Genomic DNA, 22,676 nt, shown 5'->3' with positions numbered 1-22,676 from the left:
CAATCATTTATTTCATTAATTCACTAAAGATGACCAGTGGTTTTCTGGATTACATAAACCACTAGTTGAGATTTGTCAGTTATGACATTATCGGTGTTGACGTTGGAGGGCATCTTAAATGAGGACTGTGAAAAAAAACACAAACAAAAACTTTCTAAGTTCCCATTTTTTTTTTATTTTTGCACCCAACAGATCCTAATATCTACAGCATTGCCAGCCTTTGCTCATTCGTATACGGGCCGGACTGCTTAAGCAAACTTAGAAGACTTTCATTAGATTTCACAGCACTCCAGCCTCTGCAAACAAGTGTTTAATTATTATTTGTTTTAGACCATGCTAATCATTTATATTTTCCATTTCAACATTAACTTTTTTTTTTTACAGAATATACAATTTGTTAAAACAGATCTTCATAAAAAGACATCACAACATAAGGAATAAGTACAGAACAATAATAACTTCTTCCCTGATAATTATGACCCATATTTTGAGGCCTCAAATATTCATTTTTAATCATAAAACTTGCACATATATTTTAATCCTTTAAACAGAACCAAATACACCAAGGAGCTTCTTCTCTCCCACAATTATATCCATTAAGTCTGATATAGATATACACATATATGTATGTATATCTATATCAGACTTAATGGATATAATTGTGGGAGAGTATATATATATATATATATATATATATATATATATATATATATAAATAACTTTCAGCAAACAAGTTATTTCTAAGTAGATTCGTTTCTAATACTGAAGGAAAATACAAATGTAGTTTTATTCCAGTTTACAATGGTAAAAATATGAATTCACAATGTGTATAAATGAAAGGTAAATACAGGATAAAAGCGGCATATTAAAAACAAATCATACATTAATAAATAGACAATGAGGAAACAATTGCTTAGCAGCTGGTTTTAAATACCACTGTAGTGGGAAAGATAATTTTAAGACCACACACAAAAAAAAAAAAAAAAGACAATTAAAAATTAAAAAATACTAAACAGATATATATTTTAAGGGCAGGTTAGAAAAGGACAATAATGCACCCAAAACAGAGATCTTGCTGGCTGTGTCGGTGTCAAAAGTAGACTAGGTTTCAAAAACCAAAGAGTAAAAAATGTATTTGCTAAAATATCGTCAAAAATACAGTGTAAAACTAACAAATAAGTACATTTTGTATTCAGCTCTACTGAAAATGGAAAAAAATGTACTGCATCTAAAAATAACTTTAACTTGGATGCAGATCAATACCGTGCCATTAAACACAACTGGGTTTAAATATACATGTGAATATGGATGCAGACAGGCACATACAAAACACTGCCTTTGGTCACTAAAAAATAAATGTGCAACTTCCAGACCCAAGAAAACAAAGTTGCTTGGTCAACAATGCTCTAAAAAGATATAAGGGCAAAAAAGGCAGTGGAGGATGATTGGCACAGCAGAGGAATGAGGAAACTCTAAACAAGGCTTTCAATCAGTGTCCATATCCACCTGCCCATTGGAAACTTATAGGAGTATGTCCTGTGGTTTAAACAGCGAGAGAAAACTGGTCCTGTTCTATGGGCTTTTGTACCCAGGCTCCCAGACCTGCCTTCTGGAATGCTTTGAAGATGCATTCTTTTGCAGACTGATATTCTGTGGCAGACTGCTTCGTGTCATGGTACAAGTTGGGCTTTCCGATTCTGAACCTCAGGTTGGGTGAAAGCTGCACAAGGTAAAGGCAAAAAATAAATAAAAAATGCATAAATAGAGCAAGATACTATATACAAAACAGCAGAGGATGCAAGAACTGAAGATGATTCAATTTGGCTCCTTGGTAGTAAAGATTACATATTGCTTAAATGTTTCCGAATTTTTTCTTCTTCATTTAAATAAAAAAAACATACCGATAATTCTGTACGGGGCAAGGTGCTCCTTGATTGTTTCCTTTCCTTGTCTATTGTAACGCCACATCACACCGAGGTCCAATCAAAAGCTTCCAAAAGAGAAGCATTTGATTGAAACCATTCTCCCTGGGGTAAGCAAGAGGTCTGTTTTTAATATTGAAATAAATATGGGGGAGAATAAAAAAAAAAATGCAGGGAGATGGGAGTGCACTGAGGGAGGGGACACTGAAGCTTCCCCTTGCAGGCATGCACCCAATGGTGCCTGCAAAGGTAGAAACCGACCACGTCCGTTGCCAGTGGTCTGTGCATACATGACAAATGTATATTTTGCACAGAATTGAGGCAGCATGAACAACAAGTCACGTGTGCTAGGGGTGCAAACAGCCTACGGGGCACAAAACTGCAAAAATCTCTACATGAAACACTACACATACCGTTTCCTCCCTACATGACCACTTCTAAAGACAGAAGTGGTCATAGATGTTGGAGTAACCCTTTAATTGCCAAATGTCAGGGATCTAGTGTGAGTTTCAATATGCTTTGGTGGAGCTCCAGTGAAAAGCAACTGTTCATATCAGAATATGCAGCACATGTTTGACATGAGCACTCTCAAGGAGTTTTTTTTGAAATTCGAAAAGTGAATTTCAAATTTGATGCCAAATAAACCAGACTGTAAAAAACAACAACAACATAATGTTATATGTTTCGAATTCCGCTATAGGAGCGTAAAAACTGATATTCACTTTGGATTTCTGTCAATTACCACAATAGTGAATAACCCTAAATATGTATGGGCAGGGGTAGGTAACACGCAAATAAATATAGTTATTTTCTTATATAATCTGAGAGGGGGTAATTGAATTTAAACATACCTTTGAATGAATACGCATCCATCGGCTGTACAAGGCATGCTTACAAAGACGTGATGCACGACCCATTTCATCTTTGCCAGTAGTAGCATTAATAACTTCAAGGCCAGGATCTCCCACTGTCCAGTTAACGCTGAAACTAGGGGCTTTACCAGGCTGCCGTGCTTCAGCATTGCTAATACCTTTAGGAGTAAATACAAGAGTTTGTTAATGAGACTTTTGGAGAAAGAAGAAAGAAAAGTTATAAAATAAAGCTCACGTAGGTCTTAAAATGTCCAATAGCCATTGGTTAGTGAAAATGTACAGCTTGCTGTGAAGAGTAACTTAAAGCCTGGCTAATAGCATGGGATTTTACGTTTTAACATACATCATATATATATATACATATATATATATACATACACACATACATACATACATACACACACACACACAAACACACATTGCAAGAAAAAAATAATAATATATTGTATTTGCTAAATTATAAGACAATGTTCTTTGGGTGTTTTATTTCAGAAAAAAAAAATTCAGAAAAAACTACCTTGTCTTATAACTGGGTCAGATTGATGTGTCAGGTTTTCGGACCACCAGGGATTCGATTAAAAGGTATTTCAGGGTGGGTAGGCTGGGTACTAAAACCCCACCTCCTCACAAACTGCCCCCCAACACTGCTCCCCCCTTCACACACAGTCACCCTCCCACACAATACGCCTCCCCTTACAGACACTCCCCTTACAAACACACACTGCCCCCCAACACTGTAACCCCCCACACAATGCCCCCTATAAAAACACATTGAACACCCACCCACACAAAACACACTGCTCCCCCCACCCACACCTGTCTTATAATCAGAGTTGACAATCGCGCAAATATGGTATATGGATGGATGTATGGATGTATGGATGTATGGATAAAAGCAGGGACCTAAATGACTTTAATAAATTGCTTAGGTACAATTTGTAGTAGAAAAGAAAGAGAGCACTTAATAAATGCAACTACCTGGTGCTTTCATCAACAATTAACACAGCATTGCACAAGTTAGCATAGCAGTATACATCTACAGGGTCGGACTGGGGATACGAAGCAGCCCTGGAATAAAAAAAAATCTATGCCAGCCCCATAAGTCATTGTGCTATGTAGGCTGTGTGAGGACCTCCAGCGTCGCTAAAATCCCCATAAGGAAAGTATTTTCAATTCTTTCCTATGAAGAGGTGTAATGTGCATGCACGGCATTGCCGCGCATGCGCATTAGGTCTCCCCAGGCGGCGGGCGGGATCAGTCTCCCCCGCCGGCTGACTTAATGAAGGGGAGGAGCGGCGGCGAAGGAAGAAGCAGCGACGTGGGACATGTCGCTGCTTTTGGTAAGTGACTGAAGGGGTCTTCAGCAACTGGGGATGGGAGGTAGAGGGGACCTGCAGTGACAGAAAAACTGATTGTTTTCCTCGCACTGGAGAGTCCCTTTAATCCTATGACTTTGGTATCCAGATTGTGAAAGAAACGACAGCACTCACGCTCCTCACTTAAAATCTTCTTTTATTTGCAAGATTAAAACATGGATCAACGTTTCAGTCCCTAAGTGGGACTTTTTCAGGATCAATATGATAGGAGATTATATATATATATATATATATATATATATATATATATATATATATATATATATATTATTGATACAATTCTTCTTCTAATTCAAAATATTAGTCCTTTCATGGTAATTAAATTATACAGTAAAGCATACTCACATACAGACACACACAATCTTACTGATGCACACAAATAGGCTCATTGACAGACAATCTCAATGACACACACAGACCAGGTTACTGGCACACACACACATTTAGTACAGAAACTGATGCACACACAAGCTTACTACAGACAAGCTCACTGTCACACACACATGCTCCACTACAGACAAGCAAGCTCACTGATGCGCATACACTCTCCCTACAGACAAGCCCATGCTCCCTACAGAAGAGCTCACTAACACACATGCTCCACTACAGACAAGCTCACTGACACACATGCTCACCACAGACAAGCTCACTGACACACATATGGTCACTACAGACAAGCTCACGATCACACCCATGCTCCCTACAGACAAGCTCACTGACACACATACAAGCTCCCTCACTAGCAGAGGTGCGCACATACACACACAGAAGCTCGCTCTCTCACTAGCAGAGGCACACACACCCAGGCAGGCAGTCACACACTCACGCAGGCAGGCAGTCACACACTCACGCAGGCAGGCAGTCACACACACGCAGGCAGGCAGTCACACTCACGCAGGCAGGCAGTCACACTCACGCAGGCAGGCAGTCACACTCACGCAGGCAGGCAGTCACACTCACGCAGGCAGGCAGTCACACTCACGCAGGCAGGCAGTCACACTCACGCAGGCAGGCAGTCACACTCACGCAGGCAGGCAGTCACACTCACGCAGGCAGGCAGTCACACTCACGCAGGCAGGCAGTCTCACACACGCAGGCAGTCACACTCACACACGCAGGCAGTCACACTCACACACGCAGGCAGTCACACTCACACACGCAGGCAGTCACACTCACACACGCAGGCAGTCACACTCACACACGCAAAGGCAGGTAGACAGTGACACATTCACAGGCAGTCACACATACACATAGGCAGTCACACACACACACACTGACCTGCTTCTTACCTCCACATCCCTTGGAGCTCCTGAAAGCTTGTTGTTGGGGAAGCAGGGACTCCTTCCTGCTTCCCATGCTGCAGTTACCAGGGCCCCTGCTGCACAGTAAGCCCCTCCCCTGCCGCACCCTAAGCTCCACCACACACTAAGCTCCACCCCCGCCGCAATATTCTTTTTTTTTTTTATAATCCTAGCAAGCCATGTGTGAGCTGTGCCGGCCGCCTGGCTCCCCCTGCTCTTATGGGGCCCTGTGCGGCCGCACAGCTCACACATGGCCGGCTGGGATTGTAGGAGCCTGATCACTGATTAGGGCTGTCAGCCCAGCCCCAGTTGCTGCAGCCCACCGGAAATTTTCCCGGTATCCAGGTGGGTCAGTATGGCCCTGTACATCTATTACACTGACCTTTTTATATTTTATTCATTTATTTTAAAAGTTCATGTAATAGGACTGAACTATTGATGTTTACTGCCATGCTAGCCTGTGCAATGCAGTGTTAACAGACACATAGTGTGTTCAGTACAACCAGTGCTCTTTATTTGCACACACACATAATATATATACAATTTGTTTTTCTTCCCCATGAAATGTAAAGGTTAATTCATACATTTTAATCTTGTATAACTGTATAAGTGGGTTGGAATCTGCTGCTCTACTAATGACCGCTTGGAAATTAAAATAAATATATATATATATATATATATATATATATATATATATATATATATATATATATATATATATATACACACACACACACACACTTCTGGTAAATAGTGATCAGCACTCTCGGTCTTTAGAAGGTTAAAACTTACATTTTATTGAAAATCCATTAAAAGATCAACGTTTCAGTTCCTCCTGGAACTTTCATCAGGATCAGACATACATACTATGTAAAAACATTGCATTTATATACCCAAAGTATAAGTGAAATTAGCCCATCAATGACTTACCCCTGTGCTCTAAGTGGTGGGAGTGGAATCCCTGGCGTCCTCCATCGTTCCGTGCGCATGCGCGGACGTAACCACGCCCCCTACGTGCCGTAGTTGCAGCGGCAACGCGTGACGTCATCACGGCACGTAGGGGGCGTAGTTGCGTCCGCGCATGCGCACGGAACGATGGAGGACGCCAGGGATTCCACTCCCACCACTTAGAGCACAGGGGTAAGTCATTGATGGGCTAATTTCACCTATACTTTGGGTATACAAATGCAATGTTTTTACATAGTATGTATGTCTGATCCTGATGAAAGTTCCAGGAGGAACTGAAACACCTTTTTGGTTTTTGATATATATTATATGATGATTTGTATTAACAATTAAACAGCTCTCCATGAGTGGTTAACTGGCTTTGCATCTTTTCCTAATTTGTGTTTCAGAGCTGTTGTATACAGCTAACACAGACTCAAAGGAATCCATGTTTAAAATGGAATGAGGCAAAAATGTGATTCTTTGTTGAACTCATTTGCATATGCCCACCCACAATCCTTTGCGGTAGTAACATCACTGCAGATTTGTGATTTCTGTGGGAATAGCAAGTCTTATGGCTTGACTGGTGTGCAGATTTTTGTTTAACATTGTATTAACTATCTCTATCTCTATAGCTATATACACTTTTCTTCTGTTCCCTGCACACACACTTTCAATTATATATAAGTGCCTGGTGCATATCAGCCACAGACCAAAAAATAACAGAGTGAAAAAATATTAACAAAGGCTTGCACTCACGGTCTTTTAAAAAAGTTCTCTATCTTTATTCAATAAATTTGTTTAAAAAAAAAAATAAAATAAAAAAAAAAAAAAAAATCGATGTTTCAGCCATCGTCCGTGGCTTTCAGCAGATTGTTGAATTGATCCTGATGAAAGCCACGGACGATGGCTGAAACGTAAATTTTTTAAGGAATTTATGGAATAAAGAATGAGTTAACTTTTTTAAAAGACCGTGAGTGCAAGCCTTTGTTAATATTTTTTCATTCTCTCTCATATATATATATATGAGAGAGAGAGTAAACAAAGTGTAAACATTAGCTGACTCTTTACAGGAAGTGTTTCGGAAGGCTGTGCAAGTCACGTGCAGGAAGGGGTGTCTAGGGTTGTATAAACAAAGTGATTTAACTCCTAAATGGCCAAGAATTGAGCAGTGAGACTGCAGGGGCATGATCTATACACCAAACAGCGTCATTAAGCTACAGTTGTTCTGGTGACTATAGTGTCTCTTGGTAAAGCTATGTCATGGTAAAGCTATGTCATTCAGAAATACTCTAAGTATTTTCAATATATATATATATATATATATATATATATATATATATATATATATATATATATATATATATATATATATATATATATATTGAAAATACAATATATATATATTGTATTGAAAATACAATATATATATTGAATGAAAATATGTCATTCAAAATTCAAAATATGTCATTCAGAAATACTCAAGTATTTTCAATATATATATATATATATATATATATATATATATATATATATATATATATATATATATATAGAAAATACTTAATTGAGTATTTCTGAATGACATAGCTTTACCATGACATAGCTTTACCAAGAGACACTATAGTCACCAGAACAACTGTAGCTTAATGACGCTGTTTGGTGTATAGATCATGCCCCTGCAGTCTCACTGCTCAATTCTTGGCCATTTAGGAGTTAAATCACTTTGTTTATACAACCCTAGACACCCCTTCCTGCACGTGACTTGCACAGCCTTCCGAAACACTTCCTGTAAAGAGTCAGCTAATGTTTACACTTCCTTTATTTTAGATTCTGCTTAATTTCTCATCTGCTGCTCTGCTAGACCCAGCATGAGCCTCTTGCTTGTAATTGAAGTTCAATTTACAATCTGGAGATAAAAAAACTTTTATAAGTTAGTTACATTGGATTGAAAATGAAACTATTTTGTTTTCATTCAGGTTGTGTCAATCACAGCCAGGTGCGGCTATGGCTGCATAAACAAAAAGTGATTTAACTCCTAAATGGCAGTGAATTGAGCAGTAAAACTACAGATGCTTGATCTATACACTCAAACTGCTTCACTAAGCTAAAGTTGTTTTGGTGACTATAGTGCCCCTTTAATAAGCTGTAACAGTTTACGTGCCCTTTTAATCAGTCCTAAAGTTTGTTCAGGAATGAAGAAAATGAATGCAGACATATATATATTTCAGTTGTCCTGTGAAACAAATACAATACATTCATAAAACAATAGATTTTGCAGTGATAAACTACATATACTAGTATTTTCTACACTTCAGTTAAAATGTTTAAATATAGACTAAAACAGCAAATACAAACACACGAAAAAATATCTTACCACTTAATAAAGGTTTGTTGAGGGAATACAAAGGTGGAAGATCTTCTATATCAGCTATTCGTTGATAAACTGCTCTTGAAAGGTGGTCGCCATGATAGAGACTGCCCAAGATGATACTTGAGAAGTATATTGGTTCGACAAAAAGGCTAAACAAGGAACCTTGGATACCCACAACATTCCACCTGCATTTAAAATTCAACAAGTGAATTGAGTTATTTGGGGATATAATGGGGTCTGGAGAGATCATGTAACGTTAAAGAAATACCCATCATCATAAACACTTTATCAGAATGGGTTGGTTCCAGAAAGTCCATGGTGTATGTTTTTCACGTTGTTTCGTGAATAGGAAGCTAAAAAATAGGCTGAGGGCATCAGCTGATGCTCTTAGCCCATCAGTAGTGCCCCTGGCCAATGCTTTCTAATTAAAGTTTGGGGCAAAGCTCACGAGCCCTGGACTTTGGGGTTAAACCATTCCTTAATGGTTTAACTCCTGAAGTTAAACCGACACCAGGGAACTCCTGGCACTATAACAAAGTAATTCTGGTGAGTTGCATTAATGCAGAGTGTCCCTAAAAAAAAAAAAAAAAAAAAAAAAAAAAAAGTATCACAAATGAAGACCTGTTCAAATTTGCATATAATATACAAAGTGGCAACAAATAGTTAATTTACAAGACATCTTCAGAAACTCATGCACATAGAAGAAACAACTTATAACCATAAATATATATATTAATATTAATGAGTCTCTAACTTTTACATGCTGTGCATGCACTTCAAATATATTTAGCGCACATGTTCTTTTACAAACATGCATTAGATAACAAAAGGATAACTCTACTATGCCAGCCACAGTCATATGTAGTTCCTAAACCAACATTTGTCTCCTTATTGACTTTAGATTAAATATCTTGTATGGTGTGAATGTTTACATATACTTCCAATGATAATTTGACATATACAGGTCTATATATAAAATAAAATAAAAATTAAAAAAAGCCAACACGTTAAAAAAAAAAAAAAACCCTAGACATTCTAATCAAAAAAACTATTCCAACTTCAAAATGTATGCAACAACTGCTCCACAGTATCTAAGAATAAAAAAAATTAAAAATAAATCTCTGTATCCTACAACTTTATGTCTCTATTTATAAAAAAAAAAAAAAAAAAAATATTTACTTCCTGTGAACTAGGGATCGGCCTATAAAGATACCGATATTGCCGATAATGCAGACAGGGCAATGGGGGTGGAGCTTAGCGTGCGGCTGGGCTAAATGTGGCCCGAACTGGTAAGTAAGCTAGTTCATGCCCCCATCTATCTACCCCAGTGCCCCTACAACGCCAGTGCCCTTACAAGCCCATCTATCCCAGTGCCCTTAAAAGCCCATCTACCCCTACGACTCCTGCTCCTCATCTACCCCAGTGCCTCTACTCCCCCAGTGCCCCTGCTCCGTGTCTACCATAGTGCCCATTGCTCGCCTATCTACCCCAGATTCCTACCCCACATATTTACACACACACACTCTGCATCCACTACACAAACACACACACTGCATCCACTACACAAACACTGCATCCACTACACAAACACACACACTGCATCCACTACACAAACACACACACTGCATCCACTACACAAACACACACACTGCATCCACTACACAAACACACACACTGCATCCACTACACAAACACTGCATCCACTACACAAACACTGCATCCACTACACAAACACTGCATCCACTACACAAACACACACACTGCATCCACTACACAAACACACACACACATTCTTGAAAACATTAAAAATTCTGACTGGCATGTAAAGTTTGTGCATTTACCTTAATTAAAAAAAAAAAAAATTAACATGTTCAGTTAACAGTAGATTTGTGTGGAAATAGCCTGAAAGTTCACAGATCGGTATTGGCTCTAAAAAAATCAATATCGGTCGATCCCTACTGTGAACTTAAGGAGATTGTGAAAAGTCCCAAGATAAAATAATAAATAATGTATTTTAGAATCTGCCATTATAATTACTTACCTTGCAATCTTGTCACTACACGACATTGTGAGCAATCTCTCTCCTTGCAAAACACCATCCCATGTCTGAATGGTAACGCTGGAACGGACTGGAATAGTTCCCTCTCCAGACTCTATCTTGGTCCGGAGTTGCCCTCTTGCTTTACGATTTGGATGACGATCCCCTTGGTCTATCAGAGATGTAAACGTTTAAAAATAAAGTCATGGACAATAAATGGGGTATGGAAGATTGTCAAATAGGTTTGTAATATTGGGCAAATAAGGGAGATATTATATATTTTTGCAGATAACACCAGACCACGGTTTAAAAAAAAAAAAATGTAACCACAAAAGTTGATACAAATGTCAAAGTAGTGAAGAAATACTACTCCAGTTGAAAACTAACAGAAATATTTTTTTTGTTTGTGGTAAAGGTTATAGCAAGAGAGCCATGTCTGTGTGATCCTGCTGACCTTTAATCTCCCTAAATAAAAGGAGATATAGTTATGCTAAATGATAATCACAGTACATATTCTGAATCAATTGTGTTTTAAAACTTATAACACTAGGATACTTCCTCCGTTCACTTGAATGACCTAGTAGTATAATCAAAGGTCAGATCATTTTGAGGGAGACTTCTGCTTCCAGTTCATTTACTCTGTAGTCATTGGTCCATATAGCACACTTTACAGAGATTACAGTTCTATGCTTGTTTGTGTATTAGAGAGTTTCACACTACTATACCACAGAGACTAGTAAGGTGGACTAAACCAATAGAGGTTCTAACAGTGGATACTTGCTGTTGCTAGCAAAAACAGAGGAATAAAAGTAAAAGGTACTAGAAAAGGTGTGCTAAGTTGTAGTAGTGATGCATACAAGACACCTATGCATTGTGCGTAACAGTACATTTGTACCTTTTACAACTGCACAAAGGGAGACAGAGCATACAAAATATATAAATAAAGAAAATGGTGGCTATTTACATAAAATAAGAGACACAAGTAGGAGTATGATGGGTAGCATACAGTAGCCAATTTTGCAAATACACATATCGGTAAGAACCCACACAGGGAACAAAACAAAAAAAAACCAGTATCTCCCTGCAAGATAAATAGAAGTGCAGTACCTTTATTTCTTCTATTGTGTTTCCTGTGTGGTGTCTGACCAATATGTACATTTGGTCGTGCAAGCAGGTGGAACCCCACGATATTAGCACCACTGAAAAATTTGCGCTGGTGTTTACACACACACACGGACTGTCTGTACTTTTTTTTTTTCTTTTTCATTCCAAAGGTTTTTATTAAGCGTGCATGGACATTTTACAAGCATGTTTAAGTATGTCTTCAGTTGTTACAAAATATTCATAACATTTATAAAACATAGTAATCCAACGTTAATGGTCGGATAGAGGAACATGTCATTATTGTGTCATTATGTTTTGTAGTAGCGTGTCATCGGAGAAGGTTGCACATTCCCAGGAGTTTTAAGCATAGCTTCTCTGTGGTCTCGGTTACTAGGGGTTGTGTAGGGAGAGTACCAGTTGTTTGTGTGGGGATCTCTGGTGTTCGTCCGTGTCTCGGTTCTTTACGTGCTTGACTGAGTAGTGAGGTTTTTGGGCTGTGCTTGTTTTGGTGTACTCGTGTCTCTTTTCTTGTCTGGGGATTGTTTCCCGTTTTCTGGTTTGGTCTCCCTTGTTGTCTCTCCTAGTGTCTGGTGTGTTGGTGTCTCGAGTGTCCTAAACTTCCTTTTCATGTATTTCTTCTGGCTTCATGTTTAGTCTGTCAAAGGCTGTTGTATTGCCTATCTCGCTATTTACTTCCGTTGTGTCTACTTCCTTGGGTCCCTTTGTCTCCCTTTTCATTATTCTTTCGTGTCCCTGTGTGAGGGTGTCCCCTGTGCCAGGGATATGTGTGCTGTTAATGAGATGGCAGAGCGGCTAATGTGGAAGTGTCCTGGGGATTCTTCTACGTTAGGGAGAGCCGTCCCTTGTTTGGGTGTGTGATGGGATAATGGGGCACTATGGTGGGTATCAGGGTTGTTCAGGGTCAGGCCCCGTTTCTCCCCTGGTGTGTGGCGGACTGTCTGTACTTTAACTCAATAACTACCTTTATTTCCGTGTTTGTTCTAGTGACCAGGTATTCAACTCATGCCTAGTATTTAATGAATTCAAGTACAGTGGGACCTCGGTTTTACAAACGCCTCGGTTAACATAATTTTCTGTTTACAAATGAAAATCCATTGAAAATACTGCCTCTGTTTACAAATTTTTTAAAATAAAATTCTGTGAGCATTGAAATTGCTGTTTAGTGAATTAGCGAGTGCGCTGGATCTTGTAAATTTTAACACACGCACACACACACACACACACACTTTCCCTACTATACTACGTTACATCAGTTGAGGTATAGAACAAAGATTGCAGAAACCTCCAATACCTTCTTGTCCAGCCTCATGTGGTGAAAAAATACGGGCATCTCCACATGGTGATGTACTGATGTACAAATGAAACTGTACGTTATCCTTTAGTCTGAATCCACCTTTTTCTGATTTCATAAATATTGACTTCTGATGGTCTTCTCTTGTACTGTGAAAGCAAATGGGTTATTGTATAGCATATAGATTTTAGACACAATGTAAAATCTAGTGGTATTCGGAGAAAATGGATTACCCACTACAAAATTGGTAATAAAAGAATAAAAACACTCTACAGAGATGTAATCGCATTATCTGTTTTTTTGAATGCGCTAGAAAAAAAATGAAAATAGTATAGTATAACCATATAGTGTTATGATTTAAAACCTGCATTTTATGAGGGCACTGATTTTTATGTATATTGCATAACTTTATAGTCCCTACAGCAGCACCATTTATGTAATAGTAAAGCATATTATGTGCAAATTTCCCCTCAACTCACAGGTATCCTAGGATTTGTCTCTTTGAAATTATACAAACCATGGCATAGTATCATGAAGTGGGTGACATAGGAACAAAGCGGACATTATCTACCAATAATATTAGGGAATATAAGACAAACCACAATTTGTGTGATGTAAGAAAATTACTGATCTTTTTAACTAAGCCTTAACAGAGGGACCAGGTGCCTAAAAACATGTAGTATACCAGTCACCAAAAAAAATAAAATAAAATAAAATAAAAGATACACTGCTGGATCTTTACAAATAACAAATCCACCAATCTTTACAACACCATAGGCCAATACATAATACATTCCCAATTTTAACATAGTGTACAACAAAAGAAGAATCCAATTATAACAAGAGTATGTAATAAGTTCTGCAGTGGAACTCCTGTAATGGAGGCGATTTCTGCTACTTCAAAAGACTCTAAGGATGATTATAGTGGCACAAGGACTATTCAGATCATGCTCTTTCTCTTGAGGTTTCCCTTCATGATCAAATCATATCTTTAGTATTGTAGTTAAAGTTGACGTCTATTCTGGTACAATAGCTAACTGACTCTGCAATCACTCATAACCTTAGCCATGCCATCCATTGGTCTGCTACAAATATATAAATAAAATAGTTTTCCGACAGGGCAGGAGAGTAGCAAATTAGACAAAAGGTCATGTTTTCCCTTAACGCCCTTGCTCCATAGGTATTATGAAAATTAGTTGAAACCACTTACAAATGATATAAACATTTAAAGCACTCAGGAACACCAGGCACCATAACATCATCATTGAGATAAAATTGTTCTGGTGTCTGGAGTTTTCCTTAAAACAAGCAAAACTCTTTAGGTGCAAGTCAAACAAAATGTCTCTCTGATGATGAAGGAACGTTGCCTTTTCTTTTTATTAAAGATAGGAACATATACTCCAATTACGATCATCTTTAAATAGTTTTAAAAAAAACCCACACTCACCTTAAAAATAATTCAAGCTGGCTATATAAAAATCTAAGTAGTGACCTGCGAGCTATAATTTCTGCATGACAATCATTTAGAGCAAGACCACGGTCGCTCATATATTCCCCATTGATACATTTTGTTCCTGTGGAAACACAGATAACTTGGGCATCTTTTACATCAGTTCCTAGAATATAAAAAAACAAACAAACAAAAATGGCAATTATTAATTTCGATCTTAATTTACCGAAATTTAAAAAAAATAAAATGTTTTGCTCACAGAAAAACACTCAAAGAGCAATGATTTTTGGGCATCCAGTAAAGACTCACTAATCATTAATATTCTACACATTAGAATAATTAGCAAAATGCAGAAAAAGCTTATTAACTTGTCATATGGAAAGAGTAAACTCAAGAGTTCTACAAATGAGCTTTAGCACACGTGTGTGTGCCTTTCAAATGGAACTTATATCATGTATTTAGCATTGAAGAAATTCTCTTTCCCGTGTACTGTAAAACGAATCCATTTAAATGTACCTGTTGTCATGACAACTCCTGCAAGAACTTTTCTCCTTGCATGAGGCGATGTGAAATTATCTGTCAATTCACTGAATTTATCTACAACCAAACGAGCAACAGCATCAGCCAGAACCTTAAAAAAAAAAAAAAAAAAGTACAAAACAAATAATACAAGTAGTTACATTTCTTCAAAATTTTGATGTAATGACACTTTTCCAAACATTTTAAAGACCAGAGCTTTTGACCATGAATGGCTTCAAACATTTTCACTATATGTATGTTAATGGTATTTAATGGTATTATTTATTTAAAAAAGTCCCTACACATGTACACAAGATTTATATTTTACATTATTTTGATGACTGATGAGAACTGTTCTAATCTGCCCAGTTTTGTTTCAATTAAAATTAAAATTAAAATATAAATAGGTCTCTTACTGACCGGACAGCCATAAGCTTGCATGTATGAAATTCCTACCAGAATAAAACATCTTCTGCAAGCTTAAATACATGTATTTACCACAATTTGTGAGAAGTCATCATTGGACGTACTAGCGCTAAGATGGTCTCAACTAACAAAATGAAGACATTTATAGCATTTATACACAGATATACAAGTGGTAAATTAACATATTTAACATAACCTCACAGGATCAGGGGCTAGACTATAACCTACATAAATAAGACAAATCGCACATGGAGCAATAAATAAGAAATGCATTACTCTGATAATTAAATATTTATAACTGTGATTACATCTGTGCAAGATGTGGAAGCCTCAAACTCTAGTGGCCATGATAGCCAGAGCAAGCAACGGGAGAATAAATAGGCTATGCTTACCTGAGGTAAATGCAATTGTAGCCCTTCACTAGGAATAGGCTGTCGAGAGGGCGTCTGGTCCAAATGCATATTAAAAAGTGATGCAAGCGCTGACTGAGCTGCTCGTGCCTTTGCAAGCTTCTTGTTTCTTCCAGATCCTTCAAATGTCTGACTGTCAACAGTGACTGACATAACAAAGTTCTTGGCATGACTTTCCCCACTCTCTGACACAAAGTCATATTTAAGGCCAGGACGCAGTTCATTTAAAATCATCACTGGATTTTTACCACCTGCTGGTGGGAAGAGAGATGGCGCTGGAAGAGGAGATTGTATTAAATTACTTGATCCAGACAGTGACATGCTGTAATCATTTACTGAATTATAGGATTCATTGCCATTAGAACCTAAGAAAAAGCCATGTTCAGCTTGCTCTTGCTTCTCAAATCCATTAAACAGTGTCTCTGGAAAGTCTGCTTGGTCAGAGGTAAAATCTGTATTAATGGAAAGGGTTCTACCCATTGCTAGGTGAGCTTCTGATGCATTGGGAAATTGCACAAATGACCTCAAAGCCTTCTCTGCTGCATTAAGCTTGGCTTTCTTTTTTGTTGGTCCGGAACCCTCAAAACCTTGTCCGTTAACCTCCACTATCATGATAAAAACAGGTGCATGAACTGGCCCAGTTTGAGACATAAGCTTATATTGTAAGCCAGGCTTGATTTCATTCAGCTGCATTAGTGCATTCTTTGGCAACACAGGTCCTGGTGTTTTCTTCCTCTTCTTTGGCCTGAACTTGGAATGGCCATTATTGCCTTCTTCTAAAGGTCGTTTCCTGCTTTTGGTTCCCTCACCCCCATTGGAAAGTTGAGTCCCCTCTCTGGTAGCCTGGCCATTGCCATCCTTTGGTGACACTCCCTCCAGGTTACGGTTTTCTTTAACATCGGTGCTGCTCGAACCTGTGGTGCCCAGAAAGAGTAACTTACAATGCCTTCGTTGCAGGATCTTGTAAATGCAAAATTTATAGATTCCTTTATCTATCTTTGTCACTGGTTCAGTGATGTGTGGTCACAAAGTACAAAGAATGTTTACGCCATTAAAGGAAGATTACTAAATTTACAAATTTGTTAAAATTGAGCAAAAAAAATTAAATAAAAAAATTGAAATAATTATAACATTTACCAAAAACCAGTGGTTTACTATTTTAGTACAGGTCTATTTCTGAAATAAAGGTTGTACGTATTTTTCCTTTTAGAATTCTAAAGGATTTTTTTTTTTTAATATATGAGAAGCAAGTAATAAGATAACCAATTTATTTTTATTCTCTAATTCTAAATGGACACATACTGTTAATGCCAGTATTGATATGTGCAAAATAATCATTTTTCAATCCTGGCTTTATTGGAATAATATGAAAGCTTAATATTTTTTACAAAATGATAAATTATAATCTTGTACCTAACGTGCAAAAGTGGTTATGGCAAAGTTAACTGAAAGCATTTTTTAACTACTTTTCTTGGCTATTATGAGTTTGTTTTGTTCTTTTTTTTCTTTCAAAACTTCAGTTCAGGCAAACACACACCACTTAACTCAGCCAACAAAGCTGATGGAACAGGTACTAAATTTTCATTTATAACATCCTCCAGCAAAAGCTCGATAGGTTACTCCTTTCGGCGCTCAACAGAAGTGGGAAAAATCGCTAATTGTTAATATGTGCAGAAAACAAAAATTTCATTAAACAAAAGGGAAATATTGAGTTGCTTTGACAATTTTTTATTGTTAAATAAAAAGGAAACATTTCATAATGTTCAGATATATAAAACATATGAAGAAAAAAAAAAAGAAAAAAAACAAAAAAAAAAACTACTTGTAGCTAAAAAAAAAAAAAAAAATCCAAACATTATAAATATAATCCTAAACTATAGTTTACAATGAACTGAAGAACGTGTTAATAGGGTAATTCAGATACAAGTGTTTGTATTTTATTTTAAGGAAATGGCTAATCGAGACAGTAACTTCGTTTCGGTGGGCATATGATGGTGACCTTGATTTAATATTTTCGGATAAGCTGTTCAAATTATTTAATATTTTTGGATAAACATATAAAAAAATATATATATATATATTTTTTAACTTGACAAATGGCTAGCGCCTTGTTATACATATATACTTTTTTTGCGATACATGTGCACATTTTAAACATTTCAACACTAACTTTCAAGGGACTTTTTTGTGAGCCACAAGAAAGCACATGCTGAAAGAAAGAGAAGATCCCATTCTCATACAAGTTGTCTAACACTTTCTAAAGATTTATAAAATCAAATTATAGGCAGATATAGAAAAGCTGGAAGTTTCCTTTATTCACGATTGACAAGGTTTTGGACAAAAAAAAAAGGAAATAAATAAAGAGCCAAACACCCCCCCCCCCCTCCCCCCAGACAGCGCCATGTTAATGGTTCAATAACACAAAAAAATTAAAGAAATTGTTAAAGGGACAACAGTCCTATCCCAGGATTTTTAACATTATATTTGTATGTATTTGTGAAATGAAGTATAGAAAACCACACCTGAGAATCCTGCAACTTGACAAGTCCATCTTAGCTACAAACTCTCTAACCCATCCACTATGTGTCCCTTTGGAGGTGACCACAGGAAAGCAAATTTATGCGTCACCTGAAGTTGCCAGGAGCAAACTATGCAAAGTACCCACATGATGACAGTGCTGCATTAAGCAGCAAGCATTGCAGTAAGCATGTTCATCACTTACATTAAATGAGTGTAGGAACCATTGTGACGTAGTGGGGGCTTATCACAATATGGCCATATGGTGTAACAAAATCCCCATGATCGTTTGCTAGGATAGGGGACTGTAAATAGCCTTGTAAAATGTAAAACTTTTTTTTTTTTTGTGCTCACGATTCCTTAAAAGGGACCCTATAGTCACCAAAGCAACTTTAGCTTAATGAAACCGTTTTGGTGTATAGCTCTAGTAGTTCAACTTTATTTGTGGCATATTCTGTTTAATTTAGAATTTATTATCTCTTCCTTTGTTAGTTTTCTAGACACAGCAGGAGCCTACTGTGTGTGATTAACATTCAATTAACAGAGTAGGAGATAACTTCTTAAAGGACCACTATAGGCACCCAGACCACTTCAGCTTAATGAAGTGGTCTGGGTGCCAAATCCAGATAGGATTAACCCTGCCTGCTGTAAACATAGCAGTTTCAGAGAAACTGCTATGTTTACCTATGGGTTAATCCAACCTCTAGTGGCTGTCTCATTGACAGCCGCTAGAGGCGCTTCTCACTGTGATTTTCATTGAGAATGCTTTCCTATGATACTGGCTGAATGCATGCGCGGCTCTTGCCGCGCATGCACATTCAGTCGATGACGAGAAAGGAGGCGGAGAGTCTCCACCGCCGAGGGAGCCTGGCGCTGGAGAAAGGCAAGTGTTAAACCCCTTCCTCTCCATCCAGCCCGGCGGGAGTGGGACCCTGAGGGTGGGGGTACCCTCAGGGCACTATAGTGCCAGGAAAACGAGTATGTTTTCCTGGCACTATAGTGGTCCTTTAAGTAAGTTAATATCTGAATGAAAATGAAATCATCTTTTTCTTGGTGGCTGTGTGAGTCACAGCCAGGGGAGGTGTGGCTATCAGGGCCGGATTAACATAGGGGCTGATGGAGCTGCAGCTCCAGGCCCATGGAATAGGCCCATTTAAAAAAACAACAACAAAAACCCACTTTTTTTTTTTTTTACACACTACTCTTAAGTTTACCATTTAACTGTTATTTTAATGGCACAGCTGGTATTTGAGGCTGCCTGGCCAGTGCCAGTATTGCAGTAATACGGGCAATACAAATGCAGGTATTTTTCTCAGTATAAACAGAAATTACTCTGCAATACCAGCACCGGCCAGTATGGGTCACTGTGTGTGGGAACAGGCAGGGATAGGAAGTAACAGCATATCCCTCCCTGCCTCTCTCTACTACTCACTGATCCGTGGGGGAGCAGCTACACAGCACAGAGAGTCCAGACAGCAGCTCTACAGCTCAGGTAAGTGAGGGATGGGGGGGAAGGCAGCAGGGAGACATGGGGACACTAAGACACTAGGGGATACCGAGAGACCTGGGGACACTGGAAAACAGGGGGACACTGGGAGAAATTGGGACACAGAGACACTAGGGACACAGTGTCCCCATGTCTCCCAGTGTCTGTGTCCCCATGTCTTAGTGTCCCTAGTGTCTCAGTGTCCCCAAGTGTCTCAGTGTCCCCAAGTGTCTCAGTGTCCCCAAGTGTCTCAGTGTCCCCAAGTGTCTCAGTGTCCCCAAGTGTCTCAGTGTCCCCATGTCTCCCAGTGTCTCCAAGTGTCTCCGTGCCCCATGTCTCCCAGTGTCCCCGGGTCTCTCAGTGACATGGGGACACTGGGAGAAATGGGAACACTGGGAGAAATGGGAACACTGGGAGAAATGGGAACACTGGGAGAAATGGGAACACTGGGAGAAATGGGAACACTGGGAGAAATGGGAACACTGGGAGAAATGGGAACACTGGGAGAAATGGGAACACTGGGAGAAATGGGAACACTGGGAGAAATGGGAACACTGGGAGAAATGGGAACACTGGGAGAAATGGGAACACTGGGAGAAATGGGAACACTGGGAGAAATGGGAACACTGGGAGAAATGGGAACACTGGGAGAAATGGGAACACTGTGAGAAATGGGAACACTGGGAGAAATGGGAACACTGGGAGAAATGGGAACACTGGGAGAAATGGGAACACTGGGAGAAATGGGAACACTGGGAGAAATGGGAACACTGGGAGAAATGGGAACACTGGTAGAAATGGGAACACTGAGACACTAGGGGACTGGGCGACATGGGGACAATGACACTGATACATAAGGACACTGGGAGACACTGGGAGCAATCCATCTATACAGCAGAATCCAACTGTGAGTAGTTTGTTGGTGATTTTACAGAATTTTCTCTTATGTCACTCCTTGTGATTTACATCATGTGATGTCACACATAACTAATTAATTATACAAATGTATAAGGCTGGTATTTTTATTTCAAGAAAGGTGGCAACCCTAACTACTCTTCACATACTCTTGCTTAACCCCTTAAGGACACATGACATGTGTGACATGTCATGATCCCCTTTTATTCCAGAAGTTTGGTCCTTAAGGGTTTAAAGGAACACTATAGGGTCAGGAATACAATCATGTATTTCTGACCTTATAATGTTAAAATATAGTAAACTCTTACTTGTATTCAAGTCTGCAGCTGCTGTCTCTGTCCCTATCTGCCTCTGAACTGACTGTCTGCTGACATCATCAGAAGTGGTGGACTGAGCAAATTACAAAGCTTCCCCATAGGATTGGCTGAGACTGTCAACTAGGCAGATCAGGGGCAGAGCCAGCACAAGTCAAACATAGTCCTGGCCAATCAGCATCTTCACATGAAGATACATTGATTCAATGCATCACTATGAGGAAAGTTCAGTGTCTGCATGCAGAGGGTGGAGACATTGAATGGCAGTGCTGCACACTAGGCAGTACTGCCCCATGAGGCACCTCTAGCAGCCATCTAAGGAGTGGCCAGTGGAGTTATTTTCTCTGAAAAGACAGTGTTTACTGCAAAAAGCCTGGAGGGAATGATTCTACATACTAGAACAAATACAATAAGCTGTAGTTGTTCTGGTGACTATAGTGTCCCTTTAAGTTTGGAAGCTTAAGAGGGATGCATGGGAACAAAACCTGTGTGGACAGGCCAACAATAAAATTAGTTTAGGTAATGCTGACTTTGGTTTCTCTAACACTGTGGCATGTTCCATTTCTTCTACACTCACTACATACACCTTTACTGTGTCCCAGACTATATACCAGGGACTTCTGCCTGCTAATAAGACAATAATGAGAGAAAGTGGACATGTGAGTGCTAGGGGACAGTCCTTAGAAAGCGTGGAGTAGGCGCATCATTTGATGCATTTATGTTAAGCTCAGGGTGCTGCCTGCATAGTATGCCCTTAGTTGGACAGCCTGCATGATTGGCAGGCAGCCTGATATGCATTCATGCCAGGCTGGCCTTCCAATTCTTTGGACAAACATGCCCCTTTTTGGTCATGTTCACCCCTTTTGGCAAGTCTGGTCATGTGATTTGCGCCAGTGGCACACTCTTTTACCCTGCACATTGACTTCCTGCTTCACTGGACAATGCTGTTAGGGGATATGGATTTACTTGAACGATGAAAGCATAAATTAGAGAGAGATTAGCATAGAGTATGTGTTTTTATATAGCATCCTTTGAGTTTCCCTCCAACACCATCTCCATCAGATACATGATGCTTGGGAGGTATGATTGTTTTAGTGTTTTTGGTCGATAAGATTCTGTAATAAGGCCCCATCATAATTGTCAGCATCAGGCCCACTGGGCTCTTAATCTGGCCCAGGTGGCTAGGAATGTATAAACAAAGTGATTTAACTCCTAAATGGCTTGTGCAGTGAGACTGCACAGGCATGATCTATATACCAAAACTGCTTCATTAAGCTAAAATGGTTTCATAATTTTTCTAAAGTGTCCTTTAATCTGTATATTGCTACAATCTCTGTCCTCTGCACCTGGCAGTTAAAGAGCATAAAATAGAAGAGGATAAATTAAGCAATGTTT

At 38.8% G+C, this 22,676-nt stretch overlaps 1 protein-coding gene across 5 annotated transcripts in view; it reads right to left on the bottom strand.

The window, feature by feature from the left end:
- Positions 1-758: 758 nt before the first annotated feature.
- ADARB1 (adenosine deaminase RNA specific B1) overlaps positions 759-22,676 on the bottom strand; it is a 115,783-nt gene continuing 93,865 nt past the window's right edge. For all 5 annotated transcript variants that reach the window (XM_063429918.1, XM_063429919.1, XM_063429916.1 and 2 more), the window contains 8 exons: positions 16,032-16,963; positions 15,211-15,325; positions 14,692-14,860; positions 13,245-13,393; positions 10,832-11,000; positions 8,794-8,975; positions 2,774-2,952; positions 759-1,720 (listed from right to left, as the gene is read on the bottom strand). In XM_063429918.1, the coding sequence (XP_063285988.1) occupies positions 1,544-1,720; positions 2,774-2,952; positions 8,794-8,975; positions 10,832-11,000; positions 13,245-13,393; positions 14,692-14,860; positions 15,211-15,325; positions 16,032-16,963 (2,072 nt within the window). In that variant the 3' untranslated portion in view covers positions 759-1,543. The remainder of the gene's footprint in view (positions 1,721-2,773; positions 2,953-8,793; positions 8,976-10,831; positions 11,001-13,244; positions 13,394-14,691; positions 14,861-15,210; positions 15,326-16,031; positions 16,964-22,676) is intronic.

Source organism: Pelobates fuscus, chromosome 8, assembly GCF_036172605.1.
Source record: "Pelobates fuscus isolate aPelFus1 chromosome 8, aPelFus1.pri, whole genome shotgun sequence".
Classification (NCBI taxonomy): domain Eukaryota; kingdom Metazoa; phylum Chordata; class Amphibia; order Anura; family Pelobatidae; genus Pelobates; species Pelobates fuscus.
This window is presented reverse-complemented; position numbering and strand designations above follow the sequence as displayed.